Genomic DNA, 13,033 nt, shown 5'->3' with positions numbered 1-13,033 from the left:
GAGAGATGAGAGAGAGAGAGAGAGAGAGAGAAGAGAGAGAGAGAGAGAGAGACGATGAGAGAGAGAGAGACATGAGAGGGAGGTAGAGAAAGAGAGGAGGTAGAAGAGAGAGTGGTAGAGAGTTAGAAAGAGAGTTAGAGAGAGAGAGAGAGAGAGAGAGAGAGAAGAGAGAGAGAGAGAGAGTTAGAGAAGAGAGAGAGAGAAAGAGGTAGAGAGAGGAGAGAGAGACAGAGAGGGAGGTAGAGAAAGAGGTAGAGAGAGAGAGTGGTAGAGAGTTAGAAAGAGAGTTAGAGAGAGAGAGAGAGAGAGAGAGAAAGAGAAGAGAGAGAGAGAGGTAGAGAGAGAGAGAGACAGAGGTAGAGAGAGAGAGACGAGAGAGAGAGACAGAGAAGAGGATGTAGAGAAAGAGTAGAGAGAGAGAGAGTGGTAGAGAGTTAGAAAGAGAGTTAGAGAGAGAGAGAGAGAGAGAGAAAGAGAGAGAGAGAGAGAGACAGAGAGAGACAGAGAGAGACAGAGAGAGAGAGAGACAGAGAAAGAGGTAGAGAAAGAGGTAGAGAGAGAGAGAGTGGTAGAGAGTAGAAAGAGAGTGAGAGAGAGAGAGAGAGACAGAGGAGAGAGAGAGAGAGAGAGAGAGAGAGAGAGAGAGAGAGAGAGAGAGAGAGAGAGAGAGAGAGAGAGGAGAGAGAGAGAGAGAGAGAGAGAGAGGGAGATAGGGAGACAGAGAGGGAGGTAGAGAAAGAGGTAGAGAGAGAGAGAGAGAGAGAGAGAGAGAAAAGGTAGAGAGAGAGAGAGTGGTAGAGAGTTAGAGAGAGAGAGAGAGAGAGGATGAAGTATATCTGAAGATATTTTTTTGGTGATGACCGTCAGCTCTCAAATGTAAGTTTGTACACATGCGGCGATGTCCATAATGGAAATCACTTGAGGTTCACCATCAGCTGACACCGGCGCATCTCCATTTGCAAGAGGTTGAGGAGAATCCTCTTTAACCTGCAGCCAAAAAAACTGCATGCCCCCCCTTTTTCATTGCAAACCGCCTCTGCTCCAAGAGATTATTAGAGAGAGCTCGAGTGTCGTCATAAATCCACGGGATTTATTTACATTGGGCTAATGGGGCTGGTCTAATGCTTTACAGTGATTTGGCCGTGAGAGGAACTGTGGGCAACAAAGCGGCCTGCGAGGGACCGTGGGCTGGTTTTGCTTTTCACACTGTGTCATCTGCCAACCTGAACTTGCATTTCTGCTGGTGCGTCGTCCTTTTTGCACCAAAGCACTACAGATATCCATTTGAATCAAAACAGGCGTGATTCAAATGTGTATCTAACCTATTTCTGTTCATTATCGTCTGTAAAACACCCCGTTTAAAACTTGAAGCAACATAATGCTGCACGGCTCCCGCAAGCAGATTGAATGAATTATTATTTTATTTTTTTTTATTTATATTTATTTTAATATATTTTAATATCATATTTTAATATACATTTTATATTTATTATTATTATTATATTATTTTATTTATATTTATTTATATCAATTTTTAATTATTATTATTTGAATTATTATATTATATTGCCTTTTTTTTTTCTTTTACAAATGAACGAAACGAATGATCATATTTTAGTGACAAATGATTCCAAAAAAAAAGTTGTATGTGTCGATCTGAAAAGGCATCCGTTTGTTCCACGCTTCGTATTTGCGTTTACGTTTCAGCCGTGATATCTCGCAGCCACGAGGGTCCCGGTGAGATGGGCAAGTCCGTCAACATCCCCAAGGAGGAGCACGAGAAGATGAAGGAGCTCTTTAAGATCAACCAGTTCAACCTGATGGCCAGCGATATGATTGCCCTCAACAGGAGTTTGCCGGACGTCCGGTTGGACGGGTGCGTGACATGTTTATTGCTTTGTCATCTATTAATAATGTGTATATGAAGTACTGGTGTTGTAGTGCATCTGTAAGTAGATATAACCCAAAACAAGAACAAATATTAAGCAAAGGTGTGTATCTGTAAAAGGTGTTGATCTGTGGAATCATTTGGAAATTGCTCTGAAAAATTGTGATTCAATGCTGGAGTTTAAAAAAATGTTTAAAAGTAAAGTTCAAAAAAATTATCTATGTCAGACCAGTATATGAAAAATGTACATGTGAGTATGTGTAAATGATCTAGATAGGTATTATGGTATATGTTTAGTAAATTTATGTATATATGTTTGTGGTAAATGTGAATATGTTAAGTGCACTTGTGTATATATATATATAACTTGGGTTATATATATCATTTATTTTATTATTATTTTTTAATAATTAGTAAATTAAAATTGTATTAATAATGAAATAAGTTTAAATATATTTAGTAAAAGGGGTAGGACTAGATAAGTTTTTAACTTCTTCCTACTCCCTTTTGAACATGTAAGTTATGATTAATTGAATGATTATGTTATTGGGATTTTCTTCTCTTTTGATTGTTGTTGTTTTTTGTTTAAAAAAAATAAATAAATAAATAAAAAATAAGTAGATATAGTGCGTTAAGATCACATTAGCTTTTTAATGAGTAAACAAGTGTAAATCCCACGATGAAATCACTTTCATTTACGTCTAGTTATATCAAAAACTGTCAGTGTGTAGTCCCAGTGAAGCAATCACTCACAGAAAAAGGGCCAAACTGCATTTATATAGCACGCCAACTCGATTTGGGATTGTCCATCCATCATTTCGCTCAACCGGGTCGCAGGGGCGTCAATAGAAGAAGAGCCGGAGTTCCCAGATCAGCTATGCGGCGCGGTGGTCACTATTTTTTAACAAGTTTGCTGCTTTGAAGACCCCCCTTTTTCTTTTTTCTCAGTTCCTTAGACCCCATTATTAGATTTGGCAGAGGAAAATGTTGAATTACAGTTCTAAATCTTTAACTCTTTGACTGCCAAAAACGTTTAATAACGATTCTTAAAATCACGACGTATGCCGCCGTAAACGTTAAATAACGTCAACTATGTTTTTTTTTTTTTTTTTTTTTTTTTTAAATCATTGGGCAATGCAACATCTAAATGCAGCACTGCTTGGTCAATAGGTTGTGGAATCAAAAACGCTAACTATGGCCAGCAGATGGCAGCATTTCATCTCTTTACAATGGGGATGCTGGCGTATGAAATTACAATGAAACATTTTCAAGGATGATGTGAATGATCAAAATGCCTTTGTCATATTACATTTTTTTTTTTTTGATAACGTGTGGCAGTAAAAGAGTTAATAAAAAAATATACACGTTTCGTCTCGTAAACATCATTAACTCATTCACCTCCAGCCATTCTCACAGAAGCAATCCCGTTCGCTTCCGGCTGTTTTACTCGATTTTGACTGATTTTGCAAGGCCCACAGAATATTGTGTTCTATTGCGATAAAAGCATGGAACCTATCAAAAGAAAGATTAGCTAGTTATTTTTAAACAGGACAGTTTGGAATTTTTCTTGATTTTGGGGTGGCCCACACCCCTGTATCCCACAAGAATAGATCCGCCCCATCTCTGAACCAACCTCCACATTCAGAATCCAATTAAGAGTCGTCGGTAATAAAACGACAAATTTTAAATCACTTGAGGATCTTAGTTAATCATTAATGTGACGTGTTCACAAATTAGACCTTGACACAGGCAGCGGAACATGGAGGAAAAGAGTTTTGCTTCTGGACCTGAAATCACTGACTAAATTAATTACCGTATTTTCCGCACTAAAAGGCGCACCTTCAATGAATAACATTTTAAAACTTTTTCCATATATAAGGCGCTACAGTAGAGGCTGTGGTTACATTATGCATCCATTAGATGGTGCTGCGCTAAAGGGAATGTCAACAAAACAGTCAGATAGGTCAGTCAAACTTTATTAGTAGATTACAAACCAGCTTTCTGACAACTCCATTCACTCCTAAAATGAATAAACAGCTGTTTTATTATTTTCTCTGAGGTAAAGTATTAGCATTAGCTAGCGATCCAAGATGGCGGGATCTTCTGCGCATGCGCGTCACCGATCGTGTCTTGACAGCGAGACCTGTTGCGGCTCAATATTGATCCATATATAAGGCGCACTGGATTATAAGGCGCATGGTCAGCTTTTGAAAAAAATTGAAGGCTTTTAGGTGCGCCTTATAGTGCGGAAAATATGGTAAATTACAAAAAGAATTATTTCTGTTTTAGATTTAAATAGTTTTTTTTTTTGCATATGTAGAAAAACAGGCTGTGTCAAAGGCATTTTTTGTTATATGCTGAGGGCCACTAAAAAATAGACGGCCGGGCCGTAGTTTGGACACCTCTGCCGTACATCTTTATCCCACATTCCATAGCTGCTGGAGTAATCGTTTTTCACGTTAACGTATAAGCCAGCTACTTGTATCCTTCCCTACGTATAAATATTGTAAAATCTTCTCATTTCTCCAGCAGCTGCGTGCTTGAACACACTGGAAAAGCGACAGGATTCCTGAATCGCCGACTCTGAATGGCAATCACGGTTTTTGTGCTGGAGGGCAACCTCCTGGCCTACTTGTGTCAGTCGCTCGCGTCACTCCGGATAGACAGGACCGAAGTAGCAAATGCTGTCTGCTCTGCTGACTTCTTTCACCGTCCGATACCTCCCACCCCCACTCTCCTGCCCGTCCAGACTCATGAAGCATTCAGCAGCATCATCCACTTTTGGGTGTCGTTGTGCGTTCAACCTCAATTGTCAGCGCTTGATGGACAACCATCTCGGCGAGCCAAGGACGAGTTGGCGCCAATAATGTCGATGTCGCTTTTGCATTTTCCACTTTCTTTCCGCGACGTCACTTCAGAAATCTCACGTTTCTGTGTCGGGAATCGCTGCGACGTTACCTTCCAGTTTTCAGAATCTGTCTCACATTATCCTAACTAGGGGGGGTGCCCCAAAAAATCGATACGGCAATATATCGTTGCGGGCCTCATTACAATACACGTATGGATACGGAGGCGTCAGAATCGATATTGCTCGTTAACGTTAAATAGGCAGTTAACGTTTGCCTTTGCAGCGAGCATTGTACCTAAAAAAATACAAACCAGCAGCGTCTTTGAAGTTAATTGCCTTCAATTAATGCAAAAAATAGCTCACCGGTGATTGGACACTGTCTTGGCTAAGAAAAATGAAAGCAGAGGAAGAATATCAACATTTATTGACTTATAAACTTAACATGGCACGTGTCTTAATGTACCAATGTTCCTATATTTTGTTTAAAAAAACGAAATTGAATGTGTTACATGAAAAAAAAATGCTGTTTTTATTACCCCAAATATTTTAAATAAGCACATTTTAGAGCTGTAATTTTAATACTTTGATATTTTTGCTCATATCGGCTCATGCTTATTAATACTTAGTTTTCCTTGCTCTGCAGTGCGTGCATATTTCGACCAGGCATGCTGCTTGGTGGTAAACCAAAAGAGTTACTAACAAAAAATATTTTTTTGTCATCCAGCATAATAAACATATCCTTTAGGTATACATATGACTGTTATTATAAAATGCAAGTAAAATGTAAAATATCGGGATACGTATCGCCTTGAAGATCAAGTATTGGGATACATATGTATCGCGATACGTATCGTATCGTGACCCCTGTATCGTGATACGTATCGTATCGTGAGGTTGGCGGCAACACCCAGCCCTAATCGTGACACCTGTATCGTGATACGTATCGTATCGCTACCCCTGTATCGTGATACGTATCGTGAGGTTGGCGGCAATACCCAGCCCTAATCGTGACCCCTGTATCGTGATACGTATCGTATCGTGACCCCTGTATCGTGATACGTATAGTATCGTGAGGTTGGCGGCAATACCCAGCCCTAATCTTGACCCCTGTATCGTGATACGTATCGTATCGTGACCCCTGTATCGTGATACGTATAGTATCGTGAGGTTGGCGGCAATACCCAGCCCTAATTCTAACCAACAAAAAAGTATGACAATGACTTTACGAACCAGTTTTAAAGTGATCTTTAAGAAAAAAAAAATGTCACTGGCTAAGTCTCTGTGTGATTTTTTTTTTTTTTTTTTTTTTTTTAAATTGGCTGCTCCACCAGCTGTAAGACCAAAGTCTACCCAGACAGCCTGCCAAACACCAGCATCGTCATCGTGTTCCACAACGAGGCATGGAGCACGTTGCTGCGGACGGTCCACAGTGTCATCAATCGCTCGCCCAGACACTTAATCGTGGAAATTGTGCTGGTGGATGACTTCAGCGAGCGAGGTGGGTGAATGACGCGAAAACTCATCCAGGACAAGGAAGGGACCAATCTCGTTAACAACGCAAGGACACTTACCCCCGTTAAGGGTTTTACTCTAATGGTATTATTCTCTTAAAGGAAGACGTATTTACTTTTGACTGATTGAGATGTTGAGAACCGACTAGATGACTTATCGTTAGTGGATTTTCTCCTTCTGTTTCTAATTGCCTTCTTGTGGTCTTTCAGACTTCTTAGGGAAAAAACTGGAGCACTATGTCGGGACCCTGGAAGTGCCGGTGAAGATCCTGAGGATGGAGCAGCGTTCAGGCCTCATCCGAGCCAGATTAAGAGGGGCAGCCGCCACGAAAGGTCAGGTCATCACCTTCCTGGACGCCCACTGTGAGTGCACGGTGGGCTGGCTGGAACCCTTGCTGGCCCGCATCAAAGAGGACAGGTGGGAGGCGTGTTGACTTTCTCACAATTGATCAATTGATCCGAACGATACGGCCTTAAATTGCTGATTAAAAGGAGAGAAATGTTTTGCTCGTTTTTGTTGGTGCTTCAAAGATGGTCAAGTGATCACGTAATCTCAACTCAACTTTATTTATAAAGCGCTTTAACTCTTTGGCTGCCAAAAACGTTTAATAACGTTTAGTAAAATCACGACGTATGCCGCCGTAAACGTTTAGCGACGTCAACTACTTTCATTTCTTTATTTTTATTTTTTTCATATATCAGTGGTCAGTGCAACGTCCAAGTGCAGCGCAGCCGGGTCAATGAGTTGTGAACTCAAAAACACACACTAACTATGGCCAGCAGATGGCAGCATTGTGTCTCTTTTCAATGGGCTGCCGGTGTATGGAATTACTTAACTCAACTTGGGTTTATTTAACCTCGCAGCGGTAGCCGCTCGGGCCCTAACTAGAGCTGCGAATTACAATGAAACATGACGCAATCTGATGAAATTGAACGTTTTCAAGGCTGACGTGAATGACCAAAGCCTTTGTAACATTAGGTGATTATAATTTATGTTAATTTTAAATATGTTTAACCAGGTACCGCCTCCACAAATGGAATTTAATGTTTGTGGATTTTTTTTTCATCATGTCCTTGATATTTAAGAATAATTGATATTCCATAATTAATCAATATTGGATTAAATTCTTGTGAATCGAATCGGGGGGGAAAAAATCGAAATTGAATCGAACTTAACTCCTGTTAATTGATATCAAATCGAATGAGGAAATTAGAATCGATACCCAGCCCTACAAATTGTGCGATTTTAGGAATTTTAATCTTGAATTCTAACTAGAGCTGTCAAACGATTACATTTTTTAATCAGATTAATCACATCTTAGAATTTTGATTAATCACGATTAATCGCTTCATTAACTCATTCACTCCCAACCATTTTCACTTAAGTGTTTTCCTGGATTTTGACTGATTTTCAAGGCCTGCGAAATTTTATTATGTTCTATTGCTATACAAATATGGAACAAATCAAAAGAGAGATTAGAGTCTCTTCTTTTATCAGGGAAAAAAAGTATATTCCTATCTATTTCCGCTGTGCAGCAATTAGCAATAGAACATAGCTAAGTTTCATCGTTTTTCACAAATCTGCTTAGAAGTGTGGGGAAATCAGCTTGTTTTAACATGGCCTGGTTGATCTCTTATACTCTGCTGCCACTCAACCATTTTCTGCAGTAGAGAGACTGCATCAAAGCCTTCTCTATGCTCTGGCATAAAAAAACAACAACAACAAAAAACGTATAAATACGTCTTTGGGACACTTAAAACATTTAAAATATGACGTATTTATACGTTTTTGGGAGCTAATGAGTTAAAAAGGCTTTTTATCAACACTTTTTGCCCGCCAAATTTAAAATGCACCTGTTTTGTGTTAATTTTTTAAAAGGCTGAAGATGAGATTCAAACTTCACTTGCTGTGAGTCACTCAGCCGAATGCTTGCTTCAATTCTGTTTTTTTTTGTTGTAAACCAGGACAGCGGTTGTGTGCCCCATCATCGACGTCATCAGCGACGAGACCTTTGAATACATGGCGGGCTCGGACATGACCTACGGCGGATTCAACTGGAAGCTGAACTTCCGCTGGTACCCGGTTCCCCAGCGGGAGATGGATCGACGCAAGGGTGACAGAACACTTCCTGTCAGGTATGCAAAAAAAAATAATACTGCTCCCTCATTTGACTTCTATCTTGTGTAACAATGTTTTTTTTTTCAGAGCCAAGGAGGAAGTCAGTTCCGTGTTACACAACAGAAAAGACACGGACAGTTTATTTCAACACAATAACACTTTAAGTGTTGACAGAAATAGATCCTTTTTATCTGCATATCTCACATTCAAAGTTTGTTATTGTTGTTGCATTCGTAATTGAGCTAATTCATTATGTAATTTTTAGAGGTGTCAAAATTAGTGCATTAATTTTGACTTCATTTAAATGTCCTTTAACGCCACTAATTATTTTAATGCATGATTAATGACCAGTTGCAACGCACTGAAATTTCAGCAGTAATGCATTTATTAATATAATGCATATATTTGTGGAGACTGGGGTCAAGTTGTATTTTTTGCAATTTTAAAAATGTGACTTCATGTTAAAGATTCGATTGCTCTTATTATGAAAAGAAAAGTGCACTGAAGTGTCACCAATGTCTTGCAAATGCAACTATGCCGTCTAGTGGGAGAAAAATGACTTCAACACAAATCAATATCACACTTGCTTTTTTTTTTACAGTACAGGACATCTTTTTAATTGTAACTCGATTTTACAAATTATTATGAAATTTCTGTATGAATTACTAAAAGATTCAGCCATATTTCTATTAGTTTAACATTTTTTTCATTTTTGTTAAGGAGTATTAAAACTTAAAATATTTTCTTGTACATTTAGAACAGATATAAAATTTGTAATTAATCCCGAGTTAACTATTGAAGTCATGCGATGAATTACGATTACAAATTTTAATCGCCCTTAGTAATTTTCCATTTGTTAAACAGTTTGGGTCGCCCCGTGAAATTTCCTTGCAAAACTAGAATGCAGAAATAGATGTTTGGCTGTTGTCCAACTGTGTTGTTGTGGGTTTCCTTTAGGACCCCCACCATGGCAGGGGGGCTGTTCTCCATTGACAAAAGATATTTTGAAGAAATAGGAAGCTACGATCCGGGGATGGATATTTGGGGTGGAGAGAACCTGGAGATGTCTTTCAGAGTGAGTGACAACACCTTTATTTATTTATTTATTTATTTATTTATTTATTTTTATTTTTATTTTTATTTTTATTTTTATATTTATATTTATATTTATTTTTATTTTTATTTTTATTTTTATTTTTATTTTTATTTTTATTTTTATTTTTATTTTTATTTTTATTTTTATTTTTATTTTATTTTATTTTATTTTATTTTTTTACCCATTTGTGGTATAGTGAAAAAACATTTGTCCCTTCCAATTATTTGTGGTACTTTTTTGTTTTTTCTGCTTTCTGCCTCGCCCATTTGTTTAACTTGCCGACGCCGAATGTAAACGAAAGCCCATCTTCTGGCTTTTAAGCGGACTACATAAAAACGCCATTTGTCTCGCCTTTTTTTTGTTGCTGTGCCCCGTTTCCAATCGATTCTGTTAAGTGGGGAGGGGGAAAAAAACAAAACAAAAAAAAAACGAAGAAAAAAAACTTGGCAGAAGCTTCTTAGAATTTATGGGCGTTCCTCCATTACCGCTGTGCTGATGGTACTCGGCAACATCTTGGACGTATTTAATGAGCATCTCCATCATTTGGAGATGGACTTTTCTCTCCGAATGGCAGAGATTAGCCTCTCGCAGACCTCTCCGTCTCCATGGCGACAGTTCGTCCTTGTCATGGCCATTCACTATGAACAGATATATATATTTTTTTAATTATTGATTACAATAGTTTATGAGAAGGTGAAACGTATCATTGGTCATTTTTATACACTCACTGGTGAAAAAAAAAAAATATCAATCTGATAAGAGGCTTGCTTTTATAGTGTTGTCTGTAGGTTCAGCCAAGGATCACAGTGAAATTCAGGTAGTGTAGTTTTTCAGTACAAAAATTCAATGTGGGCCGGCCCTCTACCTAACCTGATTGGGTTAACTCGGTGCTTCTCAATTATTTTCTGTCATGCCCCCCCCCCCCCCTAGTAAGAAGAAAACATACCCTCCACCCCACCCCCATGTGACTATAAATAGTATCATTTGTCTATAAAATTGTTATAAGCACACCTTTGCATAACACTGTATCCGTATTAACGTATAAGAGAATTTAAAAAAGAAAGAAAGAGATATGGACCAACTTATAACAAAGAATAGCTTTATTAACTGTAACAGAAAAGATTTATTAAAGTGCATCTGAAATTCAAAAATAAAATTAAATCCTTAATTAAACTATAAACATTTTTTTGACTGACCACATCAAACCATATGATACGGAAAAAATAAAATGACATAAAATCAATAAATAAGAATGCATTCAAACTGATCACCAACATTAACTCAGGAGCACAATATAAAAAAAAAAAAAAAAAAAAAAAAAAAAACCTTTAACCTGCAAAACAAAAATATAAAATAATTTGTGCTGATTTTTTAATTTTTTTTGCTGTGTGCAAAGCGCGCATGCTCAGTGCAAACAAAACCCCTACACCACCGAGCGAATGCTCCCTGCGCACACTCTGCCAATAATGAGAGCACCACTGCCCCCTAATGTAGTGGAGGTGCAATTGCACTTTATTCTAGGACAGTAAAAAAAAAAAAAAAAAAAAAAGCATGTTCCCCGAGGTCAAACGCGCCCCCCTGGGGGGGCCCGCCCCACTATTTGAGAAGCACTGGGTTAACTAAAGACAAAAGGAAGATGTTACATTACATTGACTGGTTTTTTTTTCTGACTTTGTGCCACAGTATTTGTGAACCGACTGTCTCTATGTCCGTTCAGATCTGGCAGTGCGGCGGCTCCTTGGAGATCGTCACGTGTTCCCATGTCGGCCATGTTTTCCGCAAGGCTACTCCTTACAGCTTCCCTGGCGGAACGGGCCAAGTCATCAACAAGAACAACAGGCGGCTGGCGGAAGTCTGGATGGATGATTTCAAAGATTTCTTCTATATCATATCACCAGGTGCGGAGCAGTTATAGTCCCATAAAGCTCAGTTTTGGTCGACTGTCAGAAAGGCATTTATTTAAAACGATATGTAAATAACAACGTAAATTATTTTTACCGTAGTTTGAAGCGATGTAAGTTGCAGTGCACTTCATTGAACAAACAGTAAAAAAAAAACATTTTACACAAAATGCCCAAATCCACAACTCAATATATAGAAACAACCAGCCAATTCTACACTCATTTGCTGACACCCACGTCACTCACCAGGCCAGGCCGCCCCACCTTTTAACGGGCACACGGAGATGGACAATCATCCACACTCACAAGCTCACCTAGGGACAATTCGGAGCACCCAATTAACCTGCCATGCATGTCTTTGGAATGTGGGAGGAGACCGGAGTACCCGGAGAAGACCCACGCGGGCACGGGGAGAACATGCAAACTCCACCCAGGAAGGCCGGAGCCTGGACTCGAACCCGAGTCCTCAGAACTGGGAGGCGGACGTGCTAACCACTTGACCACTGGCCCCCTCACATGCACATTAAATGCAAAATCACTTTTTATCCATTTTAATCAATGGGATAATCGCTAGAATAATTGTTTGAAAAAAAATGTTTGAAAGGGAAGTTAACTTAACATGAAGTCAGGCCTCTCCTGTAAATAACCCATCCATCCATCCATCCATCCATCCATCCATCCATCCATCCATCCATCCATTTTCTGAACCGCTTGCTTATCACAAGGGGGGGTGCTGGAGCCTATCCCAGCTGGCTGTGGGCAGTAGACGGGGTACACCTGAACTGGTTGCCAGCCAATTGCAGGGCCCTGTAAATCACCATACACAGTAAATTTTGTGAAGTAAATTTTACTCTGAAAAAGACAATATTCGGTCCCACTCTAAACAGAATAAACTTTATATTCGGAAGAGAGTAAAATATTAATAATAAAAATAATAATAAAAAAAAAAACCTCAACAGTTGAGGAACAATCAGATCCTTGTAAGATGTTGTAGGTTGTGGGATCATTCCTCAACCCTTGAGTATTTTTATTTTTTTATTTTTTTATTGATTTATTTTTTTTAGTATTTTCCTCTCTTCCACGTGTAAAAAAAACAACAACCTGTATTCGCACTTCAAAATGTTTGCTTTGTTCTTGTTAAACTGCAAAACTGATGTTTGTTTATGTAAAGCACTTTGAATCCAGCAACGCCTGTTCTTAAAGCGCTTAATAAATAAAGTTGAGTTGAGTTGAGTTGAGAGTGGGACCGATTATAGTCTTTTTAGAGTAAAATTTACTCAACAAAATTTCCTGTGCAGGTTAACGGATAGACCGATAATCGGCTGGGACGATTATCGGCACCGACATTAAGCATTTTGACGAATATCGGCATCGGCCATTTTGAAGAATCATATGGCCGATAATAGATCCATTTAAAACAAACAAACAAACAAAAACAAAAAAAACTTAACTTCAAGGAACTAATTTAAATGTATTTTTTATTTTTTTTTTCAATTTAAATTTTCAGAGACGCTGCTGACCCTGGGAACTCTCAGCACCATCTGTTTTTGTTTGAAATTAAAACTAAGATAATTTAAAAAATAAATAAAATACTTCAAATATATTGAAATACTTTGTCTAGTGTAAAAAACAATTGTTTGTTTTTATTTAACTTTTGAAAACATGCCACT

At 38.5% G+C, this 13,033-nt stretch overlaps 1 protein-coding gene across 4 annotated transcripts in view; it reads left to right on the top strand.

The window, feature by feature from the left end:
* The first annotated feature begins 1,140 nt into the window (after positions 1-1,140).
* The window catches only part of galnt13 (polypeptide N-acetylgalactosaminyltransferase 13), a 33,258-nt gene continuing 21,365 nt past the window's right edge, over positions 1,141-13,033 (top strand). For 2 of the 4 annotated variants that reach the window (XM_077537270.1, XM_077537269.1), the window contains exons 1-7: positions 1,141-1,243; positions 1,708-1,876; positions 6,068-6,234; positions 6,458-6,665; positions 8,213-8,383; positions 9,324-9,441; positions 11,180-11,360. In XM_077537270.1, the coding sequence (XP_077393396.1) occupies positions 1,743-1,876; positions 6,068-6,234; positions 6,458-6,665; positions 8,213-8,383; positions 9,324-9,441; positions 11,180-11,360 (979 nt within the window). In that variant the 5' untranslated portion in view covers positions 1,141-1,243; positions 1,708-1,742. The remainder of the gene's footprint in view (positions 1,244-1,707; positions 1,877-6,067; positions 6,235-6,457; positions 6,666-8,212; positions 8,384-9,323; positions 9,442-11,179; positions 11,361-13,033) is intronic. The other 2 variants (XM_077537271.1, XM_077537272.1) reach the window with 2 other exon arrangements.

This window comes from Festucalex cinctus, chromosome 11 (genome assembly GCF_051991245.1).
Source record: "Festucalex cinctus isolate MCC-2025b chromosome 11, RoL_Fcin_1.0, whole genome shotgun sequence".
Taxonomy (NCBI): Eukaryota; Metazoa; Chordata; class Actinopteri; order Syngnathiformes; family Syngnathidae; genus Festucalex; species Festucalex cinctus.
This window is presented reverse-complemented; position numbering and strand designations above follow the sequence as displayed.